This window comes from Syngnathus acus, chromosome 10 (assembly GCF_901709675.1).
Source record: "Syngnathus acus chromosome 10, fSynAcu1.2, whole genome shotgun sequence".
Classification (NCBI taxonomy): Eukaryota; Metazoa; Chordata; class Actinopteri; order Syngnathiformes; family Syngnathidae; genus Syngnathus; species Syngnathus acus.
Genome location: NC_051095.1, coordinates 21,760,530 through 21,788,313, shown reverse-complemented (window position 1 = coordinate 21,788,313; position 27,784 = coordinate 21,760,530). Strand labels below are relative to the sequence as shown.

General features: G+C 39.4%; 1 protein-coding gene across 1 annotated transcript in view; it reads right to left on the bottom strand.

The window, feature by feature from the left end:
• The window catches only part of tenm1 (teneurin transmembrane protein 1), a 198,043-nt gene that overhangs the window by 156,889 nt on the left and 13,370 nt on the right, over window positions 1–27,784 (bottom strand). The window contains exons 2-3 of the mRNA XM_037262466.1: window positions 20,440–20,712; window positions 15,666–15,995 (exon numbers count right to left, since the gene is read on the bottom strand). Coding sequence (XP_037118361.1) covers window positions 15,666–15,995; window positions 20,440–20,656 — 547 coding nt within the window. The 5' untranslated portion in view covers window positions 20,657–20,712. The remainder of the gene's footprint in view (window positions 1–15,665; window positions 15,996–20,439; window positions 20,713–27,784) is intronic.

The following is a 27,784-nucleotide window of genomic DNA, read 5'->3' as shown; positions in this document are numbered from 1 at the left end:
TAATGTACTTCCATACTGTACCGTATTTATTTTATATCGCAGCCATGGGCAACCTCTGCATTTTCTTTAATATCCCCAGAGATCCATTCAACTTAGCAAGCCCAGCTGCAAATAACTCTGGAAATCACACCAGAATCAAAAGACATAAAATGGCCTTTGGCCATAAGCACAACAAATATATTGTTGGTCCAAAACAACACATTTAAAATGTATGACCTTCACATACATGTGCAAGTCACAAGTACTTTTCAAAACCTTCAAATTTATTAGGGTGATAAATATTTCTCACTAATCATAACACAAAAAAAGTATTTTATCTCCAAAAAATTAACTGAACAATAATAACTTAAGAACATGAAATGAATAAATATTCTTAAATTACACCTAAATCTCGATTGTACTCACTTCGATCCTACGTGACTTTCTGTCCAACCCAGTTTGGTCATGGGCCCCATTTTTTTTCGTCATAAATACATTTTCAAGTAGTATTTTAAATGGATGATATAAGGACCGTACGAAGCTAAATGACTAGCGCGTCGACCTTAACGCTGAATTTTTGTGACCAATTTAAAGGAGTCAGGCTGTTTGAGCTTTATGACTGCTTTATTACGGTGTTACGGATAGCAAGGATAGCTTTCGGGGTTAACGCGATTACCAAATTCTGGACCCCAGAGTCCGCGTAAAATCGAGATTTAGATGTATTCAGAAGAATGCAATTGTTTTTTTTGTTTTCTTAACTAACATTTATATGACTGTTTATAGCTCTGCAAGTTTCAACTCAATTCAAGTCCAAGTCGTGGTTTCATGTCTCTTTGAATAAGGTCAAAAGAAAGTATACTGCTACATCATCGACATCACATAAATCAGGGATGAACGCATAATGGTGAGGAGTTGACAAAGGGCAACTGAGGGCAAGGAACGCCATTTGAGAGTCTGTCCTCTTTGATCCATCCTCCCTTTGCCTCCTCTACTCTGTTGTGGCGCCGACCCTACTCCCATGCTGACCCAAAAAGACAAGAAATGAAGAACCACATATCGTCAACCACACACCCCATTATCTATGTTGTTCCACAGTTATGAGGAGGCTCAAACACAGACTTCCCCAAGGCGCTCAACTCTCCACCCATCTCACAGGCTAAGACAAGATTTGCTCATTCATGAATCATACAGGGGATCTTCTTCTGATCACTAATGGTTCTTGCCATTCCCTTTGGGCCATCACAGTTACAAACGCAATAAGAGTCATGATAAGAGTACCTCAGATATGCTACCAGGGAACCTTATACTGAATATGGTGTATATTCACACAAAACTTGCTAAGATATAGTCCCTTCAACCCACCCAGGGATAAAACAACAACAAAAACAATACATACAGAGACTGAAGCAATATCTATTTTTGACAATCCATGTTTTTTCTCTTTATAAAGACAACTATAACTAATTCCTAGCCACTCCCCATCAACTTCGCATTAGGTTCTATTATTTAGGTGCATGGGAAAAAAGGGCTGAATGGTGATTGCGTGATCAAATACATTAAATCTTAAAATGCAATTTTCTAATTGTAACATACTCTTTAACTGGATGGCCCCATAACAGGGGGAGTAGAAACCCTCAAAATAGAGAATTTTATGGTATTCTATTTACCGTATTTTCCGCCCTAAAAGGCGCACCTAAAAACCTAAAATTTTCTCAAAAGCCGACAGTGCGCCTTATAGGCCAATGCGCCTTATATATGGATCAACTGATGAATTTGTTGATCCATACTGGTTGTACACAGTGCTCTGCCAAAATGTTTCAGTACGTTTTAGTACGACTAGTAAATTACAAGGTCGCATCGCTTCCCAGCATTACGGCAACTGTAGTCAGGGGGCGTCACCGAATAGCTGTTGTACCCGCGAGGCTATTTCATGTCAAAATAGGCTGCTCTGTTAATGTTTCGAGTAAATCTACTGATCGATATGGAAGGGAAACATAGGTAAGTAGTACCAATGCGTTAGATCGAACTTTAGTCAGTTCCGATCATTTTATAGGAGATCGTTTGAGAAACGCGATTGTTTACACTTTGCTGAGGCTCATGGGAGATTGCGAGCTGAGGCTCGTGAGACTTTGCGGATGGCTAATGCTATTGCGATAGCTGCTATACGTACCAGGCTATTTCATGTCAAAATAGGCTGCTCTGTTAATGTTTCGAGTAAATCTACGGATCGATATGGAAGGGAAACATAGGTAAGTAGTACCAATGCGTTAGATCGAACTTTAGTCAGTTCCGATCATTTTATAGGAGATCGTTTGAGAAACGCGATTGTTTACACTTTGCTGAGGCTCATGGGAGATTGCGAACTGAGGCTCGTGAGACTTTGCGGATGGCTAATGCTATTGCGATAGCTGCTATACGTACCAGGCTATTTCATGTGAAAATAGGCTGCTCTGTTAATGTTTCGAGTAAATCTACGGATCGATATGGAAGGGAAACATAGGTAAGTAGTACCAATGCGTTAGATCGAACTTTAGTCAGTTCCGATCATTTTATAGGAGATCGTTTGAGAAACGCGATTGTTTACACTTTGCTGAGGCTCATGGGAGATTGCGAGCTGAGGCTCGTGAGACTTTGCGGATGGCTAATGCTATTGCGATAGCTGCTATACGTACCAGGCTATTTCATGTCAAAATAGGCTGCTCTGTTAATGTTTCGAGTAAATCTACGGATCGATATGGAAGGGAAACATAGGTAAGTAGTACCAATGCGTTAGATCGAACTTTAGTCAGTTCTGATCATTTTATAGGAGATCGTTTGAGAAACGCGATTGTTTACACTTTGCTGAGGCTCATGGGAGATTGCGAGCTGAGGCTGGTGAGACTTTGCGGATGGCTAATGCTATTGCGATAGCTGCTATACGTACCAGGCTATTTCATGTCAAAATAGGCTGCTCTGTTAATGTTTCGAGTAAATCTACGGATCGATATGGAAGGGAAACATAGGTAAGTAGTACCAATGCGTTAGATCGAACTTTAGTCAGTTCCGATCATTTTATAGGAGATCGTTTGAGAAACGCGATTGTTTACACTTTGCTGAGGCTCATGGGAGATTGCGAACTGAGGCTCGTGAGACTTTGCGGATGGGTAATGCTATTGCGATAGCTGCTATACGTACCAGGCTATTTCATGTGAAAATAGGCTGCTCTGTTAATGTTTCGAGTAAATCTACGGATCGATATGGAAGGGAAACATAGGTAAGTAGTACCAATGCGTTAGATCGAACTTTAGTCAGTTCCGATCATTTTATAGGAGATCGTTTGAGAAACGCGATTGTTTACACTTTGCTGAGGCTCATGGGAGATTGCGAACTGAGGCTCGTGAGACTTTGCGGATGGGTAATGCTATTGCGATAGCTGCTATACGTACCAGGCTATTTCATGTGAAAATAGGCTGCTCTGTTAATGTTTCGAGTAAATCTACGGATCGATATGGAAGGGAAACATAGGTAAGTAGTACCAATGCGTTAGATCGAACTTTAGTCAGTTCTGATCATTTTATAGGAGATCGTTTGAGAAACGCGATTGTTTACAGAGGGCTCGTTGGTTATTGGCTAGTGGATGCATACCGCAACCCTAGTCAACCTCAGTTTGATGCAGTATAGCTTCTATTTTATGCGCCTTATAATCCGGTGCGCCTTATATATGGACAAAGTTTTAAAATGGGCCGTTCATTGAAGGTGCGCCTTATAACCCGGTGCGCCTTTTAGGGCGGAAAATACGGTACTATTACTACTACTAATAATAATAATAATAATAATTGTTCCCAGTTCAGAGGGTGCGGGTTCAATTCCACCTCAGGACAACCATGTGTGGAGTTTGCATGTTCTCCCTGTGCCTGTGTGGGTTTTCTCCGGGCATTCCAGTTTCCTCCCAAAACATGCATGGTAGGCTGATTAAGCACTCCAAATTCCCCATAGGTGTGAGTGCGGGTGTGGATGGTTGTTCGTCTCTGTATGCCTGGTGATTGGCTGGCAACCGGTTCAGGGTGTCCCCCGCCTACTGCCTGATGACTGTTGAGATAGGCTCCAGCACACCCGTAACCCCCGTGGGGACAAGCAGTACAGATGATGTATGGATGGATGGATGGATGGATGGATGGATGGATGGATGGATGGATGGATGGATGGATGGATGGATGGATGGATAATAATATTCACACGGTTCATCTGTTCTGGAAAATTAATATATAACCTCCAAACCCGCGATGGCCTCCTTGACTCAAGGTGAACATGAGCCACAGCTGCATCAAGTGCATCTAAAAAGCCATACATTTCTTTTCATGCAATTTCAATAATAAAATGCTATTTATACATGTTGGCTTGACTGAATACGTGATGGATAACATTCGTTAAAACTGTGGTTCCATGACAATCAAGTAGGTCCTGTTAATCATAATAGAATCCTAAATTAAAGAGATTCTATTGCTTTTAAAAGAGGCGTTAAAACAAAGCACTCCCTTAAAGAAAAACCTATAAACACAATCTTCTATGTGCAATTATTTCTAATATATCTACTGTTGGTGATTTCCCTTACCATCCATTTGAGAGGAAGAAATGCTGCAGAACAATGCCTGTTGTGCAAGCTAATCACGAGCTAAAGAGCTGCACTGTTAACAAGCCTATATTTACGTGACAGTAGAACGGCTTCCATCCGACTTGGTGTACAAAAGATTATCGCTAGGATACTGCCGCTCGGATGCTTTTCCGCTTTGTCGTTGCCCACAGAATAATTCATGATGACCTGCTTTGTCAAAGCAATACAGAGTAGTTACGAATGACAATAAGTGAGGTGACAACTGGATTTCCAAATCCTGGGATCATTTCCTCTCACTGCACCTTCATAAAGTAGGTGAGCAGAATGATCCCAATCGTTTGTGTGGACGTATCATCGGTACGTTCAACACTTAGCCCAAAATATATGACTTGCAAATCATAATTAGGCCATTTGGTAAGTATTGTACACAGGTAGATGTTGACTGGTTATTATAATTAATGCTAAGTTAGTTTTACAACTGTTTAGTTACTAAGTTGCTCAAGTGCATCTTTGAAGTCCATAGCTTAATAAGAAAACATCAGAGAAATGTGTCAACACATTTGTTCCTGAGTTATGGAGATTGACATAATTGGATCATACTGACTTTATCTTTACCTTGTATGAAATGTCACATTTGTCTCTGAATTTCTTACCTATAGAATTTCTATTTCAACCAAAATGATTGACTCACATCGAGGGATGGGTAAAAACAAAGAGGTGTTGAGCAACATCCAAGAACCCTGCTAGGGCAACTAAAAAGTTTTTTGTAGAAAAACTAAATCGGTTAGTTGTTAATTTTCACAAGTCATAATCTTGTTGAAAAGAAAATGAAGGCCAAATGCCTTCTGGAATAGATTTTAGTTACAGAAGATTCTTGGCTTTACAAAAAAAATGATCAAAAACATTTTGCACACAAAAAAAGAGACTCTGGAAATGGGGTTGAGCATCTGTTTGGATGGAGGCGGCACATTCGGTTATCTAAAACATTGACAGCAGCCCTACATTGGCCATGAGAAGTTCCACAACACTGGGGTGACCGGGTGGTGACAGAGCAAATGTCCAATTGTCAGCACAAGTGCACACACTTACTGTACAGGACACACGTGCATAACATATGCACTCCTTGATGCAAGTCTTATTTTTTCTTAAGACACTCATAAATAGCTTTTTTTTTTTAGCAGCATTCTTAAGTTGGTAAGACGATTTTCATTGCAGAGCATGATCATCTGTCTGGGTAATCTATCTTGCAAAGTGATTGGGTGGCTGCATGATGAATGACCTCTGCTCAGGCAGAAATGGTTCACAGTGAATGACTAACAATAAAATCTAATGTATTGCATATTTGTGATCATTTACATATGTACCACTTCTCCTGTACAAATGAATCTTTACCGAAGGGTTAATTTGGTCAATCACACAGACATGGATGAACATTTAACCTGTTTTCAAACATAAAATGGTAAATGGCCTGCTCGGATTTTGTGGGGGACCTCCGTATATGTCGAAATACTTTAAATGAGCAGTTGATGTCTTACACCAAGCTGCCAAGCCTCATATTACCAAACGTATATCTGCAGGGAGTGGAGGTTTCGAATTTAGCACATGCATACATCACATCAATGTCACTCGACAAAAGCAGCCCATTTATATTGCTGACAGCTTGGCTGAGGCCAAATTGTGAAAGCTGGAGTGTGTCTGCATACTCCCGCATGCATGCACACATGGTTGTGTATGCGGAGGGAGAGAGTGGGAGATAGATATGCAGAGAAGAAAATAAACAACATTACAGAGAGAGACAGAGTGCTCTGAGGCAGTGTTAAAGCCAGACCTAGAGGAGTTTGCAGTTATTTACATATGCAGATTTCAGTGACCCCAGATCCCTTCCCTCATCATGAGAGCCCAATTAAAACTCCCCTCATTTAATGTTTACCTTAATTAAACCTAACAATTAACGGGTTTCCAAAGTCCTATCGCTGCCTCTTCAATTAAGCATTTCACGTGACAAAGGTTTCTAAAACAAAGTCTCAAGTGAGTCAAAGAAGTCCACCACAGGCCAAATTGATTGAAAATATTTGCTGTGCATGTTCTTTTTTAGTTCTGTAGATTTACAGTCATTGGAATGTTTTACTGAGTATGTTATTTTCCTTGTTTTCAATATATTAACATGGCATATGTGGATGTTGTTCTCCAGCAATTCAACCATCAGCGTTCATACTGGTCAGCAGATTGTTGAGTGAGACCCTGCAGACCATTATCCATTTATCGCTGCCAGAGTACCAGCTCATTGGTCTGACAGGACAGGGCACTGTGCCATGGAACAATAGTCTTTACAACTGGAACCAAGAGCAGACTAATGTCCAGTACAAGCTCAGCTGCTTGAGCATCCATTGTTGTCAACCTAATGGCAGGTACATATTGCACTGTTATACACTAATAAATAATCATAATAATAATAATAATAATAATACATTTATTAGTAGTAATTTCTACAATGATTCTGAAGGAGTGTCCCACTGTTGTCATATTTATGAATAAAATACAGAAGAAAGATTCTTGCTGCGTTTTGATCAAATTCACCAATAACATCGCACCATCCACAACTGGAGCCCTATTTTGGTGCTCAACCCAAGTGTTGCGCAAATCTCAGTCTAACTGTGCACATGGGCAAGGGGATTTTGCGGGGGTATTTTCCTATAATCACGCAGGTGGAAGGGAGCCATTGTGCGTAGTTCTGAGAAAGAACATAGCCGAGCTCTTTTGCCATCCAATTGAAGTGGCTCCCCTCACTCCCTTCAATTTCAGAACAGAGAGAGGCAGCATGGCATGTACATCCAGAAGATGGGCATTTGCAAAGTAAAAAATATTACAAGGTCTCGCGGATGATGGTAGGTTAGCCGCTGTGGTTGGGCACATGGAAAGTCATTCATCCCTGATCCTCAATTACTATATTACTTTGCATTTGTGTAAGTTCGTACATTTCCCACAGAACCAAAACTTTATTCATCTAGTAAATCCATCCACCCAGATTTCTAGCCATGGTGGACCTGCCAAGACAAGCAATACATCTTCACGCTGGCCTGTATGATAACTATGATTAGCAGAGTAAAAATAAAGCAGGAGACAACCTTTTTCCAGGCAAAAGTTCCATCCAATCACAATGTTGTGTGAGATGAAAAAGTCCTATGATTTATTTTCTCTTTTTTTGGCCATTTTATCATCTGTTCTTTCATAGAAACTGCTGTGTTTTCTTAATGCATGTCAGCTGAACAAAAAAGGGGATGGAAATTACTGTATTTAATATCCTTTTTGCCATCCTGAATGCCATTTCCTTTTCAGTCCAGTTAGGTCATCATAAAATTTTTAATGCCTCTTCAAAACACACACCTCCAATGCCATCACACACATAGCCCCCTTCAGCAGTGTGTGGGTTTCTGAGAGCATGCGCGTGTGTGACCATACATGTGTCGTCCACCCCCAGTCAGTCTCTCCAGTTCACTGTAAACCACTCTGGCTTGCTCTAATCTCTCAGTACACTGACGGAGCTATTGTTCCTTTTGGCTTTCAGCGTTTTCATGTGCCACTCACCCTGCTCCCTGCTTACATTAAAATATGCTAAAAGCGCTTGAAGCTAAAAACAGATCAAGGCCCGCTTATGCCATTGTTTATTTAAAAACAGCTCGGCTCTCACCTCCACTGTGTAGGTGATTGTCGAGCTTTGGCTATATGACCGCTTATTAAATTGGAAAGCATGGTGGCCGAGCTCTGTTTATGTATACAGGCAGCCTATAGGCAGGCAGTGGATAGCATGAAATGAAAGCTGCGACTGATGTTCTGATTCAATGACTGTTGCCATGGCAGCAAGATGATAATGGAGAAGGGTGTTTGAATTCACACACTCACACGCAGGGATGGCAAGGGGGGGGGGGGGGGGGGGGTAGATAGATACCAAAAAGACTCTGTCCTCTTCTCACACATGAACACAAAAGCCAAGCAATGCCCATCAAGCGGCTGTGCAGTCCAGTAATCCTTCCTTCGGACCAGTGGACTGTTAAGGTCCATCATTAGGAAAACGGGGGTTTGTCCACATCTCTGACAGCTTGTCAACACGGCTAACGACGTGATACCACCATTAAAGGAGCAAACCATCAAAACTCTGCTAGAATCAAACATATGGCTGATCCACGGAAGCTCCGCAGCTTCTTATGGATGCCCGATCGGCAGGTTCAATAAAAATGGTTTCTGGCTCCAGTGGATGGGTTTATAGTGTTTCCTCTGGCCAAGCATGGCACCGGGGTTAAGTTGATCATCTCTCACTCTAGTAAAATAGCCAGGGGAGTCTGTGTACCACTAGATCAACTCTACAACTTAAAGACCCTAAACGTTACAGCTCAGATGATCGATATGGCACTGAGCAATGTTCTTTACGAGCTAATAGACAAATCCATTACTGCAACCCCCCCAGGGCCTTGGGGAGGCAAAAAGTGAGGTTGAGCATGTGGCCGTTTGTCTGCTGTTGCCACTTAGACTGCCACTCACATAGGCACAGATGCACGCAATCACACTCGGAAAGTTATGCCGGGTGGAACAGGAGCATGTCTGCATGCATGCTTGTACGGTTTGATTGGCACATCTGCAGATGTCTTTATCTCCGAGGGCATTGCAGATTCACAACTCAAGAAGGTTATCACAACCGCAGTAATGCCAAAAGAAGATTTCTGTCTTCAAACATCAGAAGGAGAAAGCCATGAAATCCTTCTCATTCACACTGCTTAACGAGACTTATCTGACATTGCCGGATAAGAGCGCTTACATGAAATATTTGTAATTCCCTCTCTGGCTAATTAGAAGTCTGTAGTCTGAATAATTCTCAGAATTGTGCCATGAAGAAGTGAAATCGGGAACATCAGATTCCCTGCTGACATACTGCGTAAATTCTCGTATTTTTTCACCAAACACTCTCACATAATCTGACTAAAGAATTCATTTGGTTGCAACATTTGTCTAACGTTTGCTCACCAACAAACGTTTTATCATCTTTGTATGCTATCTTTAAGCCGTATGCTTGTTGATTAATGGGGTTAGGCCAGTTTTGTTTAGTTCTTTCCCTTCCACTCAGGCACTTTCGTTTGTGTCTTCTGTGCCTAACCTCCAGCAACTCAGACAGTATATAGAAAAAAGAGAGATGATGGAAAAAAAAAAACTGACCATGCTTATTAAGGATATGACAACCCTTTTTGACATACTGTATGGCACTGTAAGCAACCATTGAATTATTTGTTTTTGCTTTACCCTTGACAAAGACAAACAGCTACAATATGAACTAAGAAAAAAATAAGTTTAACAGACAGTTTCCTGAGCATCGAGATGGGAAACATCTCTTTCTTGTTTGAGAATTAAAGTTGAGGTAATACAATTATGTTTTAAAAATCTAGATAGATAGATAGATAGATAGATAGATAGATAGATAGATAGATAGATAGATAGATAGATAGATAGATAGATAGATAGATAGATAGATAGATAGATAGATAGATAGATAGATAGATAGATAGATAGATAGATAGATAGATAGATAGATAGATAGATAGATAGATAGATAGATAGATAGATAGATGTGACCTTTAACCTGGACAACTGATTTGGAAAAATAAATGACAAACTCTTTGAGAGGGAAAATAAAAATAAACAAATAGGATGATGTAACACACTGATGTGTGTGCACATCTTTTTAGAACTGCGGATGTGGCTGTTTTCAGAATTAACCAAACATTCACACAATCAAACCCATTTTAAATGGGACTCATCTGCCACTATTTAAAGTGCTTCAACGATCTATACCTAATTTAATTAATTTAACCCTAAATGAAGTTCAAATGTTCTATTTGGGTTTTACTGCTATTTGTGCAATCACAATCGTCTAATAACATGCGCCATCATCTGAGGAAAGTTCCCGCAGCATTAGAGGGATTTCATTCATTTGATTTATGTGTGAAATTATTAACACGTTATATCATTTCACGTTATTTTCACACTAAACTGCATGAGGGCGCTCTAGACCTGTGGAATAATTGGAACTGCAACTGACGATGAGTCTGACCTAAGCCACATAGAAGAGGAAGCGCTGCATCTTCAACTTTCAGGGTTAGCAGAGTTGTTTATAAGTAACACAGAGGATGAAGATTTGGTGGGATTTAATGATTTGGAGTGACGTAGATTGTTCGATAAACTTGTTAGCATGTTGTTTATGCTATAGTTATTTAAATCAATATGTTACATCAGGCACATTCTCAGTTTCTTGTTTGTGTGTTTATGTAACGTTAGCATACCGTACCTTCAACCTGTTGTTGCCTATTCTATTTTTATTTTAAATTGCCTTTCAAGATGACATATCTGTTCTTGGTGTTGGATTTTATCAAATAAATTTCCCCCCAAAATGCACCTTATACAGTGAGACTTATATGTATATGTCTTTTTCTTCTTTATCATGCATTTTATGGCTGGTGTGACTTATACTCCGGAGCGACTTATAGTTCGGAAAATACGGTAACTGTTTCAAGTGTGTAGGGTAATCACATACTTACTGTAGCTACAATATATACAGTATATTATGTGTCTCCTTGACCAAGACCTATACCTTTAAATAATGGGGCATTTAAGATCAACGTTTGTTCACAGGCTATACATCATTATGTGCAGTATGTACAGCAAAAGACAGTTGAGGTGCATTTGATTTTCTTCGACTGTTCTTAAATTAAAGGTTGTCTGTCTCTGCATGTGTCTTATGAATAACTGGTGACACACTGGAGACTGTGTCGTCTGCCTTTCTCCCAAAGTCAGCTGAGCCGCTGTTCTTGAACTGGGTTTGGTGTTGTTTTTGTTCTTGATTTTAGTGAATATGGATTAGGAAATCACCAGGTTCAATCAGAAAACATGGCGAAACTTTCTGTAAAGTAAGACGCAATTAAGATAAATTCACTTGTAACGTATTTCAACAAAGTTCGATCTCATGTCTCCTGTGAGCACTACAATAAATGTAATTGTTCTGGAATTTTGCACGAAAAAAGCAGTTTTCTAAATTGTCATTTGTCATCTTTCTACCAGATGACACAAACAACATAAGTTGAAATATGTCAAAATAAAGCATGGTTTGAATGCTACTGCCTCAATTCGATGTGATTGCTAACTTGGGAACACTAAATAGTTGAAGCAATTTCAAAACCCATTTTCCTCCAACCATTACCTGAAATCTCAGTCGGAAAAGGAACACCATAATATATCAAGAATCAACAAATATGAGAAGTCAAATTTGAAAAGCAAATTAATGGAGGTGAAAGCGCAATTAAGTGCTTACGCCAACCAAGATAATTGCATTGATATTTGAGAGATCCTTTAATTTGATGGGATTTGCAGGTGTCTTCTAATCTCACGTCTCAGAAGAAGAAGCATAAAAAGAACAGTGTGTTAATGCCAGGAGGCAGTCTGCACCACACCAGGATGTCAGTGGAAAAAGATGAGAACAAAGGTGAATCCATAAAGATAGACATTGGGCTTGAAATGAAGAACGGAAAAACTGGTCACTTAATTCGCATTTCATTTTGGGAGTGCTGTAACCAACATTTCAGAGTCATGTGTTCTTCCACATCTCAGGATTTCAATCCACTAGTATCAAATCTAAATGGTCCCCCACATCATTTTCCTCCTAAACTATCTCACTTAACTTTCACTGACAATGCATGACAAGTACTGCAGGGTGCAAGTAGTAGTTTTTTCCCATTAATCTGTTTTTTAGAGATGAAAGTAATTTCTTCTTTTTTTCTTTTGTGTTGTGTGCTATTTGTGTTTTCATTGCAGACACTGTAGATGTGTCTAATTCAGGAAGAGTTGGGTCTGCAGCAATATCTGACTGGATGAAGGCAGAGCCAGATTAAGATGGGAGACGTACTGGTCAGTAATGTATGTCGTATGAAAAATACATATGTTGCTAGGAATGGGCTAAATTCTTTTTGAATTTTGAATTGCTGTATTAAAGTCAAAGTCAGCTTTATATTTTATGTAACTTTTTTGTATTGCATTTTTTTAATAATGTGCATGGCCAAGTTAGTTTGATGATGTGCTCCTTTTTTCTTTTAAATTTAATTATCATGCACACTTCAACAAAAATGTGGATTTCAAATCTTCTTTTCTTGGTATATGCAACTGATCAGACATGCACTACAATTTTGTAATGTCCAAGAATTTAAAATCTTTACTTGGGGACCTTTATCAGATATGGGATTAAGATGTGATTAATTAGATTAGCTAATTACAAATCTGAATTAGTAAGTAATTAGCAGTAATTAGTTAGAGTATTTTTTTCTAATCACCTGACAGCACCAAAAATGTGTGTGTGTGTGTGTGTGTGTGTGTGTGTGTGTGTGTGTGTGTGTGTGTGTGTGTGTGTGTGTGTGTGTGTGTGTGTGCGCGTGCGTGCGTGCGCAAATGGCATATGTACTTTTCGTGAATAAAAAAATATTTTTTACATATATATAAATATACCCATATATACATATATATATATATATATATATATATATATATATATATATATATATATATATATTTGTTTTTTTTGTTTTTTTAAAATATATATGTAATATGTAAATAAAAAAATTACAATGAGTGCTCTTTCCAAAAGATTTCATTGTGATCTGAACAGATGTTGCTGTTGAATTGTTCTCACCCAAATCTGGTTCAACAATAAGGCCTTTAGGCTTTCTTTCCTCTGGTCATAACACCGCACGTGACGTGCGCATGTGCCTGTGAGAGTGTCAGTGGTAAACTTCAGCTGAACCTTATTTTGTCTTTTGTACTGCCAATCTCCTCTACTCTAACATTGCACTCTGTCATCAATATGGAGAGGTTGATATTTTTACGAGTTTGTCAGCAGGCTTGACTGATGCTCTGAAATGCCTTCAGCCATCTTCAAGGGAATTGTCACACTCGGACATACAGTACAACTCCTCAAAGCACACACGCAGCCACATGGACACACACACATACGGACTCAAACACTGCCTTAACCTTTTTATAAATGACTTATACATAAAACACAGGCAGGCATGTATTGACATTTAAAACGTAGTCTTTTTCTTTCTATTTCCCTCATAAGACACCAACAAAACATACATTGACAAAACTGACTTGCTACCTTCAATCAGACGAGGACCAAATGGATTTCTGCTGGTTTTAAGTGGAAATTGTGAATAGAAGAGGATGTCCTTTGAAAACAAAGGAAGTGCAAGGTCTTTCTGATTTAAAATGTACTTTCGTTTAGGGAACAATGTTAGCTTTTTGATTCCACCCTGTTTACACCTAAATGTTTTTGTTTTTTTTGCGTGGCTCTTACTTTTATTATCGAAGAGAGCGGAGGGGAGTATTCGACTTTGTTGTGGCGAGAAGTGTGACATCCATAATGTATTTCCTATTAGAGGATGCCACGCATGGACACACCTGGCCACGTGTCACAGTGGGATGGACAGGAAGTGGATGAGAATAAATGAGAGCAGAGGAATAAAGGTTGCCAAGTAACAGATAGCAGCAGTTCAAGAGAGTGGTGAAGTACGAGTCAAAAGAAATAGAAGAGCTAGAATACGTCAGGTTCAGAAAGCCACTGGACATTTAGTCCTTCATATAACTCGTAAAATCCACACATAAACTAGCTTTCATGGTGCATGGCAGCAGTTAAGCCAATTGCTTTGAACATGTAAATCCTCTCGTCTCACCTGTGCCACCTCCATCTGTAATTGCTGTTCTCTTCTGCATGCCTGTCTATCTTCCTCCTTACTTTTGACCCCGTAAGATGGAGGGTCTCATCCTAAATGACAATTATTTTGGTCCATATGCACACAGCCATCACAAATTGATTACCGTGTAATGCTCCAAGCACTTCCACTCCCTCCCTCTCATTCGCTCCCCTTCCGCTGTGTGATTTTGCATTAGGCCGACTCCATTTCCAATCAGGCTGTCATTAAAGTGCACCCCTGGGTGCATCCCAAACAAAAACAAGCACACCCTAAAGCTGTTCCTACCTAAATTTTGTCTTATTCCACTCCACTTCAGCCATCTTTGTTGAACAAAACTCTTACCTGTTTTTCCATCATTCTGTTTTATACGCATTCTAATCATAAATACACATTACGATTTGTATTCACTCATTAGCATTTTTGTTCACACTGTCTCTACCTTTTCCCCTTCTCTTCATCATTCTCACCCCCTTTATGTTATCTGCAGCTTCTGAATACGTTCCACTTTTTTTGCAGCACATAAACAGAGAGTGCCCTTGGGGAGGTGTTGGAGAGCTCTGTCTTTGTTTGTGCGCATCTCTAACTAACTCTCCGTCTGCAGGGAGCCAAGCCCGCCAGTGCAAGACAGATAGCTGGCTCAATCCCAAACGCCTTTCCAGTTGGGCTCATTTCTTTACCTTAACCTCACAATGTCTTTCTCCTTCCAGGATAAAGCCCTCCCTCTGAGACGAATGCCAGCAGCCGACACTCACCACTTACTGAAGATACCTACTCCAATGATTAATCGTCCTAAAAAAAAAAACCTTAAGCTAAATCTTCTTCAGCTTTCAATGGCTATCCAATCCTCCCCAAATCATATGACGTGGGTGTTCATTATTACAGTATATATACCCCAACTGGTTTATGGCGCAAGCTGAGGCTGAATGACCAATATCAAAAATTCAGTATGTGAACACATAAAAGAGGCAACTTCAAAGAAAGAAAAATTTGAGTAATAAGCAATAGTCTGAAAACAGAGTTTTGAGTCCTATAATCGCTTAAGGCAGTGACTTAAGCCATGAAAAGTGTTTGATGTTTTTTCATATTGTTTCAAAATTGATTTATATTCTATTCAGTACGAAATGTGATGGTATATTGAAAATGCAATTTTGGAGGAAATTACAGAAGTTGCTGGATTTCAGAATGTGCTGCACGGTACTTACATGCGCAGTAATGCACCATCAAGGTGCACTATGCTATGCTAAATGTTCTATTTCCTCTGGCTTTGATGGACAATCTCCTTATGGAGTGTGAAAAGAGGTTTTATCACTCACCATTATCGGGCTCAGATTTCCTGTCATGCTCGGTGTCGGTGAGAGACAGGGCAGAGTTGGCGCGGCTTGTCAGGCAGGAGCTCTGCTCAGACTTCAAGCCACGCATCCACATGTGCTGCAGGCCATGAGCGGGTGATGGTTCCACTTCCGGCTCAGTGTCCACATCTGAACCTACGCCCAGGGAGTAGCCGCGGCTGTGGATGTGAGCAGTGGGTCCAGTGCATAATGTTTCCTCCTCCTCCTCTTCTTCTTGACGATGATGGTTCTGTTGCTGCTGTTGGTGGACAAAGTCTGGACTCCTCATCTGAGCAGCGTTGCAGAAGTCTAAATCTGAAGAAGAAAGACGGGAGACATATTGAGAGCCTGAAGACAAAAAAGCTAGAGGATGGGGTGTGTTTGTTTTCTACTTCAGCAAACAAACAAAGCAAGCATTGGAGAACATACCTCCCTTATAATAATAAAGGACAACAGATCTAGATAATACAGAGCAAAGTTTAGGATGAGCATGCCTTTTCATTATTCAATTACTCAAGGGCTAGTCCGGGCTCATGAGTGCCCCCCTCAATATTTGGGGTTAGTTCTGAAAAAAAAAGTGACATAAAACTATTCCAAAACCATGAAGAAAGTTTAGCAGACTCAAGGACAAAACTATTGCAAATAGGAAACTCCATAATTCCGTTCATTTGTATTTCTTTTATTTGCCAACCGGTGTCTGAATGTTTTTTTTGAAAGACAAGCATAATGCATTGATTAATTAATTTCATTGATGATCTTTTAGGAGTGTGTGAGGTCCATGTCTGACCCCACTCATGTTTTTGATGAACTGCATCCATGCCTATTTGCTATGCATACATAATTGAAAATTCAAAGGAAGGTGGTCATTATGTCATAATTTTGACATTTGAGTTTTATTGGCCAAAATGCCAGCCTCCATTTCCTTGAAACATTTGCAATGCAGCCAGATTCTGTTCTGACTACCTGATGTGTGTTATTGAACTTGAGATGTATTGAACTGCTGCTCAAACAGAGCACTGATCTCATCTATATTCTCCTTGGTGGGGTGAGAGATCAGATAAAGATCAAACCTTATTAATATTGACTCAGACTGAGGGAAAAATTGAGCCTCGAATGCTTTCAGGTAATAGAACGCCCTCCAATCCAAAGAATCAACCTGTTATCTGAGAACATAAGATAAACTGTGTTAGTCCTCCGGTTACACTTCAATTCAATTCAATTGAGATTTCCTTTTTTTTTTTTAAGAAGAACAATTTTGATCCAGCTGAATAAATTTTCTTCTTTAGCTGCTTTGGTGATTGCTATAGAATTTATATGTGGCAGTAATGGAGTCCATGTCATTTAAAATAAATGGTGGCATGGATTGAAATCCACAAGGATTATATTGAAACCATGTAGACTGTGGATGAAATTATTATTTCCTACTTCAGTGTTTAGTTAATGTAATAAATGTTTAGTCCTACATCAGGCAACTCCAACTCTGGTCCGTGAGGGCCGCTCTCCTGCCTGTTTTGCATGTCAACCTCAGTGTTAAACATTTGAATAAGGTGTGTTGGACGAGGGGAAAATGTAAAACATGCAGGACAGCGGCCCTCCAGGACCGGGTTTGGACAGCTCAGTCTTAGATGGACACAGTATCGCCCACCTAGATCATGCATGCTGCTGAGCATTGGTGTAAAACACAATTAGTATAGTTGCTGTAACTAATGGACAAGTGGGATTAATAATTTGTCGGTATTGCAGGAGGAAAAACAAATTATGACCTACATAAAGAGCTCAGACACTGTGAACAAAACATTCAAACTATGCACATAAAAACTCTCTCCAAGTTGGGATACAAGCACAGAAGAGTGTCAATACAAAACCCAGCATTGTACGTAGACCTATTGACAACTGGGATAAGTGTCATTGTGTCCTGCAGTCTTTGTTTTCTTTCTGGATTTAAACTGGGCAAAAACATTGTCATTGTCTAGATTAGAATAAACTGTGCGCAATTGGACAAGAAAAAAAACAACTGCTTGTTTCAACAGACAAGCTAAACCCTTATGATTTTCAACTCAGTTATAAAATAAAAAAATTGCCGTAATTATGTCGGCAGTCATTTCCTCTGGACTCGATGAAAATAAAATGTGAATATAATTTGGTTGTATCCCAAAAACACTGATCTTTTCACTTAAATTCAGTCCTTCATCTAACGGAGACAAGCACATTTACCTTTTGTTTGTTCAAGAGTCCAATTTCCACAATGAATGAGGACTTGTTCCACTTGATTATGTTTGATTCACTCACTTAAACCTCTCTAAATAGCACTATCTTGCTGTCCAGCTGCCATAATTCAAATGAAGCAAGCCAAACTAGGTTTAAACATGACACACTCATCTGCTTTGGCGTCATTTAACACATGTAGCAATAAGCCCATGAGCAATATTTATGTTTATGTTGTCTCCTAGCCAATCAGTGAACTCAGTTAATCGCACAAATGAAAAAGTTATGACTAAATATAATGATAGATGAATGTAGTTTCCGTGATGCCCTGTGAGACATACAACATTTGTCATCAATCTGAATTTGAATGCAGAATCTATGTGCTTTAAGATTGAGGTTTCAAATTGACCTTCAGGATTATCTGGTAAAGAGCAGAATTCTGGGTTACTACATTAATGATTAATTTCCTGAAATATTGTTTTTTTTGGACCATCCAATAAGTTCAACTTCTCTCGCCGTTTTTCATTCTATTTAAAAAAGACGAGACTTTATGTTGATTTTGTTCATCTGTGGTTTTCACATTGGAACCCTGCCATGGATGCCATTTTCACTTGCTGAGTCATGAACACCGACATTACCCGGGTGTTTAGATGTTGTCCTAGGTTCCTTAACTTCTTTTTTGACCTCCTGGATGAGTCCTTACTGTGCCCTTGGGGTCATTTCTGTAGGCCGCCCACTCCTGGCAAGGGACACCATTGTTCCATGTTTTTTCCATTTGTGGATAATGGATCTCACCGTGGTTCACTGGAGTCCAAAAAGATTTAGAAATGTCTTTGCAAGTCCTTCCAGATGGATTGATATCACTTTATTTCTCCTCTGTTCTGTTTTTCTTTGGATCATGGCATTTTTTGCAGCTTTTTTAGGTCTTTTGGCTGACTTTGTTTTGTTAAACAGGTTCTATTTAGGTAATTTATTGGTTGAATTGCTCTGGACCCAATTAGGCTTGATTGCAGTCAGTGAAAATCTATCTATCTATCTATCTATCTATCTATCTATCTATCTATCTATCTATCTATCTATCTATCTATCTATCTATCTATCTATCTATCTATCTATCTATCTATCTATCTCCTTGTAAACTGAATTTTTCATTTACTAGGGTTATATTAAGATCTTGGAAATTAAATTGGGTAAGGAAAACATTGACTGAAACTGGCAAATAATCTAAAAACTAATCAAATCTAAAACCTAATAAAAAGAAAACTGATTTTTATTGGACAGTGATGATTATTTGTTCTGCTGACATCACACAAGGGAAATAGTTATGGTCAGCAGACTTATTTACTGGCAAAGAATCCGATATATGTACCTTTGTGCCTGACCTCACCATCTCAAAGTAAAGGATATTTCTCAGTTGCCAGACTTGCCGGGATATACTATTAAATTCTTATTTTTTTAAAAAAAAGCATGTATGTGACATCAGGAAATAGAAAACAGAACAAAAAGGAAAGGCTGGCTCGTATATGAAAGGAAATGTGAATAGGGAATTAAGATGAATTGGCTGATCCCTGTCATCCATTAAAAATGTCACTGGAGGCAATGCCCCCCTTAACAGTTGGTTACTTAGGCAAGCTATGCTTTATATAACTCTGTTGCCCAAAGATGAACAGATGTGCTTCATACTACCAGCCTTCACTGAGATTTGAAAAGTTGCTTTCGGGTGTCGTTTGCAACTCGCCATATGATGTGATGAACGTCATCGAAGTCATATGGTAAGGTAATGACTTGCTTTTTCTTTTTTTCTTCTAAATTTAATGGGAAGCTAGAGAAACTTAATGTAGGCAAATGCTGGCACGCGTCGGCGATGACTGATGGTCACCGTGGGTGGTTACATGTTGAGCAATATGACAAAGTTCATAGTAGGTGGTATTTAAAACATAAAATTGCTTGTCCGTATGGTTGTAACGGTTATGGTTGGCTAATGCTGCTTGTTAGCTTGGTGGGATGGTCTTGCAGAAAAGCAGGACGCTAGGGTGGCAGAGAGTGCATCTATTGATCACAGTGAACCCTGCACAGCAGCACAATCCTGATGAGGTACAGCTTCTCTCTTAACACCATACATGACCTGCATAAAGGCTATCCATCACAGCACGCACTGGCCCATTTCTCCTCCTGTCACCGGCAGGGAAGAATTTCTCAGTGTGTACGCGTCAGCGTTACCTCACGTGTGTCTGTGTCTGTGTGTGTAATGAAGGGTGGTGTTCCACCCCAGGTGAGGCCAAAGAGGTTTGGGGCTGACCTAGTTTAGCTGTGGGAGGGAAATATCACCTCCGTGGAGAAGAGGTAATTGGTTGCCCCCAACTGTCCTTCTGGTTCATTGTAGACTGTGATGGGTAATTCACATAGGCCCTTTTAAAACCGTGTGTGCGTGTGTGTGTGCGCGTGTGTACACGTGTGCCATATGTGTGGCTTTTTTTACTGCCTTTTGAGCCGATACATCCAGTTTCTGGGAGGGGACTTTTACAGGTAAACATGCCCTGAGCACATGGAATACCTGGCTGAGCTTGGCTGTAGTTGTTCTGTCTTTCACGGTGTGATCCAAGCGTGAGGCGTAGCTCATGTGTGTAGTCAGGCAGGGTTTCACGGGAGGTGTAAGAGCGTTGGTGAGCGTGACCATCCTCACTCTCATCAGATGAACTGGTGTAGGACATCTCCATTTCATGACGGCCCTTAGACAGCGGCTGGTAGGGTTTACTGTCCATCTCCTCCATGGCTTGAAGGGCATCCACTTAATCACTCAGCACAGCCACAATGCAGAATAGAGAGTCTGGAGGGAGGGATATGGGGAAGGGTTGGGTAAAGGTGAGCGAATGAAGAGGACAATGGAGAGGAAAAAATGGATGAGCCAGTGCAGGAAAATGAAAAGAAAGGAGGGATTGAATAGGCAAGGTATGAGAAAAAAAATAGAACACAAAGTGAGTTACTGAAAACTGCGGAACAATACTGCAGCATCTGCCCATTCCTACTACACTAGACATTCATAAACAGTATTTGCCCTCTTTGATATTTCACACCAAAGGTTAGTTCCAAATCGATATACTCCGAGCGCACCGCAATTATGTCCGAAGGCATTTGATGAAAATTTGAATAAGGGGCTATAGTTTAGCTTCACGTGTTCTTGTTTGTTAGTCTTCTACAGACAACTATTGACAGGTTTCAGATTTATCAACACTGCTGCTGTGTCTCTATTTTCTTAATAAACCCAGTGACTCACTCACCATTTCATTATGCAACGTCAAAACACTTACAAACCAGTATTGCTCTCCTCATTTGGGTCAACTTAAGTGACGTCTTTCAGCTTCATTTAATTAGTCTTGTTCATCTTCCCACGACATAGAAATCTTTGGCAATTTGCTTTTAACGCTAAAAATGATTTGTGAGGACAATGATTCGCAAGCTAGAAAATGTGATTAGATATTACTTGCTTCGGTCTCATCAGTTTCAGTGGCATTTTTATTTAAATGAATTGATCTACAGTATGCTACAAACTAAAATTTTGCAAAAAGAAATATATATCGGTGCAAAAATTAATCCATAAATCAACAACGAATGGATTAACAATTATTCATATATATAGAATCAATGAATTGTTTAGAGAGCTTTTTTTATTACAAATGGTTCAAATCGTTGGAATTTCAGACGCTCCGTTGTAAATATTCTGACACTTCTGTAGTTGTCCATGAAAGCAGATTATTATACGTATTTCTGTTTAATAAAACTTATTTGCAAATCATTTTCACTTTTTCTTTGGAAAGTGATGATCAACATGTGTAATTATACTTTGAGATGATACAAACTAAACCACAAACTTCACACACAATTATGCTTGTGTATTTACTGCATTGTCAACTTGAAATAATGTCCTGTTATGAAAGGGTTGGAAATTACAACCCATTTACTTTTATCCGATTTGATGATTAATTGACAAAATAAGCGTGAGATTATTTGATTGAATTGTTAGTTGAAGCCCAAAGTAGGACTCAGCAAATAATTGATGTCATATTCCCAAGACTTGTAAAAGTAAAATAGAACAACAAAATAAGTCAAATTAAATATAATCACAGGATGAGAGAGACTCCTTTTTGTAATGTGTGTTTGAATGTGTGTAAAGATGCAATGCAGCAAAGGTGTTAATGATGATAATTTGATATTTAGGTCGTTTTGTAACAAATTAGGGCGGCTCGGTGGCGCACTGGGTAGCACGTCCGCCTCACAGTTAGGAGGGTGCGGGTTCGATTCCACCTCCGGCCCTCCCTGTGTGGAGTTTGCATGTTCTCCCCGGGCCCGCGTGGGTTTTCTCCGGGCACTCCGGTTTCCTCCCACATCCCAAAAACATGCTTGGTAGGCCGATTGAAGACTCCAAATTATCCCTAGGTGTGAGTGTGAGTGTGAGTGCGAGTGCGAGTGCAAATGGTTGTTTGTCTCTGTGTGCCCTGCGATCGGCTGGCAACCGGTTCAGAGTGTCCCCCGCCTACTGCCCGATGACGGCTGGGATAGGCTCCAGCACTCCCGCGACCCCCGTGGGGACTAAGCGGTTCAGAAAATGGATGGATGGATGGATGTAACAAATTAAATAACGTGTTCAATAAGAAAGTGTACAATGTGCAGTAATAAAGACATAGAGGTGATGATAGTTTTGAGTAGTATAGTTTTGGGAGTCGAACAAATAGGAAGTTTTGAAATTTTCAAAGTGAATCAAAATGATTGTGATGATTATTTTTTCCATAATCACCTAGCCCTAATTATTATAATTAACACTGTTTACTTTAATTAGCAGGCAAAGCAATGGCGATATTTTTTCCCGCTGGCCTTTGGTTGCTACTGGAAAATGCCGCTTCAAATCTGCTTCATGAAGCAGTTGTCGTGTTTTCTGACTCCTTGAGATGGCACTGTGGGTTCAAATAAAAAGGTTTATGAAATGACAAGTCAGTGCACTTTTTAGCTCATTATTTTCCTAGCACTACTGATGGCTTACCTGCCACATAAACTATCACATTTTTGAATGACAAACTGACAGCATGACACTGGACTACGACCTGACCTGACAGGAACAGGAGGTTTGACAGACACCCATCACCAAATGAGGTATTCTCCAAACGTCTCTGTTACAATAAGTATTTATGTCTGTATTTATGAAGGTATTATAATTGCATTTGCAATTGAATACCTACTCTAAAAGAAAACTATCTGTCTGAATGTGGTGGGGTATGGCACCTCTCGTCCCTAATGCAAAGCCACCACTGATTAGCTTTCAGGTACTATGCCCAGTCTGAAGTATTTCCGGCAGATATGTATAAAGCTTCTAAATGGAGCTTGAGAGGGTCATTGCTCATAGAGACAAAGTGCTGCGGTATTGACCTCTTCAGGGAGTCCTGTAGTCCATATATCAAAGCCATTAGAGTGTGCCTGCTCAATACCTCAAAGATATGCAGCAAAGGGTGATCACCACCAACCTGATACCATCCAAGTATACAGCTGACCTTTCTACCTAGACAATAATGTTTTCATTCCAACCGAAAGACTCTTTCACTTGCTCTCATGCTCACCCTTCTCGGTTAGACAAACTCTTATGTGCACAAAAAAAATGACCTAGTACTGAAGTCAAAAATTGGGCCAAATCTCTTTTACCCATTCATCCCACACACACTTTCACCCCCCTGAGGATGCTATTGTAACTCGCATTGTTATTAAAAGCTCTGCACTCTCCTATCATTCCTACTTGTTTGTCCCCCTCTTGATAACAAAAGCATGTAACAATGCCTTTTGCATGAATGGATTTTCCCTTCCACCTTTGTTCCAGATGCGCACTCTAAACAGAGCAACCCTAAAATGTGGTCGTTCCCATCCAAATCTGGCTTACCTCACATTTTCTTGTCAACTAAAGCACCTATTCTCTTACCCCTTTCAGTGGCTGCCATTGAGTCCAGTGCCATGTGACGGTGAAAGGATATATTGCACTTGATGGTTAGATTTAGTTACAAAAGACATCGCAATGAGTTGTAAGTTGCTACCAGAAAGCTATCAAATTTGTGTAGAGAGACTGAAAGAAAATGTTTATTGTTAACAAAAGAAGTGGTGTTAGGCAGCAAATACAGAAGATATTTACTGGTGAAGAATAACCCTTTTTTTAAACCTACAACTAAGAAAGCGAGAAATGATTCCGCTTCAAACATGGTGCCAGCAGACAACAGCGGACATTAAAAGACAAGTACACCTAAATCTCGATTACACACGAACCAGAATCTGGGAATCGCGTAAACCCTGAAAGCGCGTTGTATAGAAAGTGTTTTTTTTTTTTTTTTAGAATACATGTTTTTAGGCAGCCGAAGGGGTCCTTTGTCACGTTAATGTACGTCAGTGGGTCAGCATGCATTCTCCACACACATCATAGTCTATTGACACTTTACTAAAAAAGAAGCAATACGCAGATGACAATATCAGGCGGAGTCATTTTGATGCTATATGAATTGGATGGAAAAGAGAATAAAGCAAACACTTATTCTACTACTGTGTCCGGCCACACTTTGACTTGTATGGATAAGGTGCTTCTGCGAACCTCGCCCTTTCCGAATCAAAAACAAACCTATCTATCCGTAACACTGTAAAAAAGCAGTCATAAAGATCAAACAACCCGATTTCTTATTATCAAATGCCTTTAAATTGGTCACGGAAATTCATCAAATCACTAGTGCTAAGGTTTACACGCTAGTCATTTTAGCTTCATTTATATCGTCCATTTTAAATGTTTTTCTACTTCTCTGGCAGTCATCAAAATATGCCTACATTCATGTGACTCAGCCAACACAAGGAAAGTTGGGTACATCTAATAAGAAGAATAGCAAGTAGACTCCCCTTTTTTGTTGATGGAACTCAAAGGATACATTAATCCGTAAGCACACCTTTCTGATTAAATTGCTTTTATTGAATTTATTTTATAGAAAACATAAAACATGCTCTCCTTCAAAGTTTTAGTGTCTTATCAGGAGTGGTACACACGTCCAGACTGGCTGCCGACACATCCGTTCATCCATCCATTTTCTGAGCCGCTTTTCCTTACAAGGGTCGCAGGTGTGCTGGAGCTACTAAGATATTTTTGTCTTGCTTTGCTTTTCTTGTGACATTCACACAACTCGAGAAAACTCTATGCTCAATGATTTAAAGGCAACCATTTAAATTTAACTAAGTAACAAAATGTACGAGCACTGTAATTTTATTTATTAAGTATTGGAGATCGTTTTTACTTTAAAAAAAAAAAGAGGTTTAGTTTTATAGAAGCTGTTACCCAATATCACCACATTTGTGTTGCTCTCCCAGATTTGCCTTGGTGAAAATACTGGTCAGAAAATATTTATATTTTATTATTTTTTTTAAATCAGAGATGCAAGTAAAATGTTCTAGAAGATTTTTTTACACTGATTCAAAATTGCCCTTGTTTTTCTCTAATGCATCAGGTATTCATAACAATAAATAGTGTGATAAGTAAATATGTGATATAACAGTATATTTAATAATATTTATCAATTAAGACTTAGCTTCAGCAACATATGGATTTTATTTTCCAGAAACGTCACAGTTTATAAATTTTAATGCATGGTAAAATTTGGATTTTCACTAGATATTATAGATCATACTTAAAACCCATATATTTCAAAAACCTGACGCTCTAGAAATAAAATAAAGATCTCTCTCTTTAAGTCAGCGTCAGAATAACTTTGGGGACACATAAATCCATCACTGAATAAATTTAGCTTTTGAGCAGTGTTATCAAAGCTTGCTAAAACAAAAAACGTATTTAAATAGGCTGTCTGCATCACTTTTACACACATTTCCGCGTCATGCTGCAATCCGAGTGCATCACGAGTTACACATCCACCAACAATGTGCACAGTCTGTTAGAGTGGCAATGTGAAATCTAAGTAAACCAGGCCCACAGCGTCATAATTATCTTTGTCTCACAGAACTATACAATGAGGTGTAATCCTGAGTCCTTTCCTTTCTACTGGCAATACATGTTGTGGGAAATCAAAGCCCACTATTATCTCTGCTGCTTTGTCAGAATGGGATTGACTGGTGTCACCTTCTCTTTGGTACAGCGGGGTGTGAGTATACATTACCCGTGAGCTCTGAGCTTGCTGCAGGCACTGACTGCCGTTTGTCTCCTCAGAGGCTCTCTGTCCTGTTTCATGTATGTCACACACTTCCATGCACGAATGAAGGCATCGTATCACGCACCCAGTGAACTGCCTTGTTCACCATCATGTGCAGGATACACACAGAAGGAGCACATATATAGATTGACATGTTGGCTCTTGTTTGATGTGCAATGTTTTCTTCTATTTTCTTTCAAACAACCTATATCCGATTCCATTACAGTACAGATTACATCAGATATGGGCAAAGTATAGTCCACAGGCTACATCCACAGTCTCTGACCAGCCCAGTAAAAATAAATCATATAAATAAGAGGTGCTTTAATTGTAAAAGCAGTGCTTTTGTTTTAATACGCATGGGTTTAGCTGGAACAAGTCAGCAAGAGCTATGACTTGTGTCTTCAGTGCTGCCAACTTTGCACTTACATTTTCGCTATATATAGCAACTTTTTTGACACCTCAAGCATCTAGTTTTCAAAACATTAACTCTGGTCGTAATGTTGGCAACACTCTTATTTTCTGCATAGAGAAGGCTAGCGGAATTTGTATATTGGCCTTCTTATCTGACACATGACAGAGAGTCATTTCTCCAGCTAATCTCAGTATGCATTATATTGTGGCGAATGTGATGCGACATGTACTCTGGGCCAAGGGGGGGAGTGACTGCTCTCTCTGACTCACTGTCAGTCAAGCCATCAGGCGATCACTCCTCAAACACAGCCTCATCAATACTTAGATTTTTTTCTATCTTTTTTATGAACTATGGTGAACTATGGTGGCACACAGCTTTTCTCAGAAATCAATGGATGCTATGGTAACCCCGCAGCAGCGTCCCAGCAGTGCAAAAGATTTACATGGAAATGAATAGAGCCATTAAATTGACGGTCGGGCTAGTTGAAGGAATAAAAATATTTTTATAGTTTTTAACATGATTAAATTACACCACGGAAATGATGTACAGAGTTGGGAGAAGTCAAAAGGCCAGGGATATAGTTAATCAATTCAAACAGCGTAATGACACATCAAAGTTTCAGAACCGTTGAAATGACGGCCCTGGCAGTTGTCGTGCTGAAGCCAGGTGGTGTTGTCACCAGGCAGCTCTTTCAGAGCTAGAAGAAAGATAATGCAGGGGTCTTATTAAGAATTTTAAAAACTTGATTAACGTTTCTACGTGAATTTACATGGACTTTAAAAACCCGAATACATATTAATTTACCGTAATATAACCTGAATATAAGCCGCACCAGCTTCAATTAGGGGAAAAACTTGTTTTGTTCATATGTAAACCACACTGGACTATAAGCCGCAGGTGTTTTAATGTTTAATTTCCATATATAAGAAAATATGTACAAATTATACAATATCATAAAAATTGTGACAAATCCATAAACCGCACTGGACTGTAAGCCGCAGGGTTCAAACCTTGTGCAAAAAGTAGCAACTTATAGTCCGCAAAATACGGTGATTTGAAAACCTTTACTATTAAGCAACCAGTGTTACTTTACAATATCTTTAGAAATCCTAAGTCTGATTTGTAAAGATGTGCAAAGATGTTGAAATCCAGACTGGCTTTGTTGAATCACTTATTTGTCGAGTAATCGATTAAATAAATAAAGAAACCATGATTGATTCACGTCACGCTTTTCTATATACTAAGCGCTCACAGTAGATGCATTCGTCCTACCCATT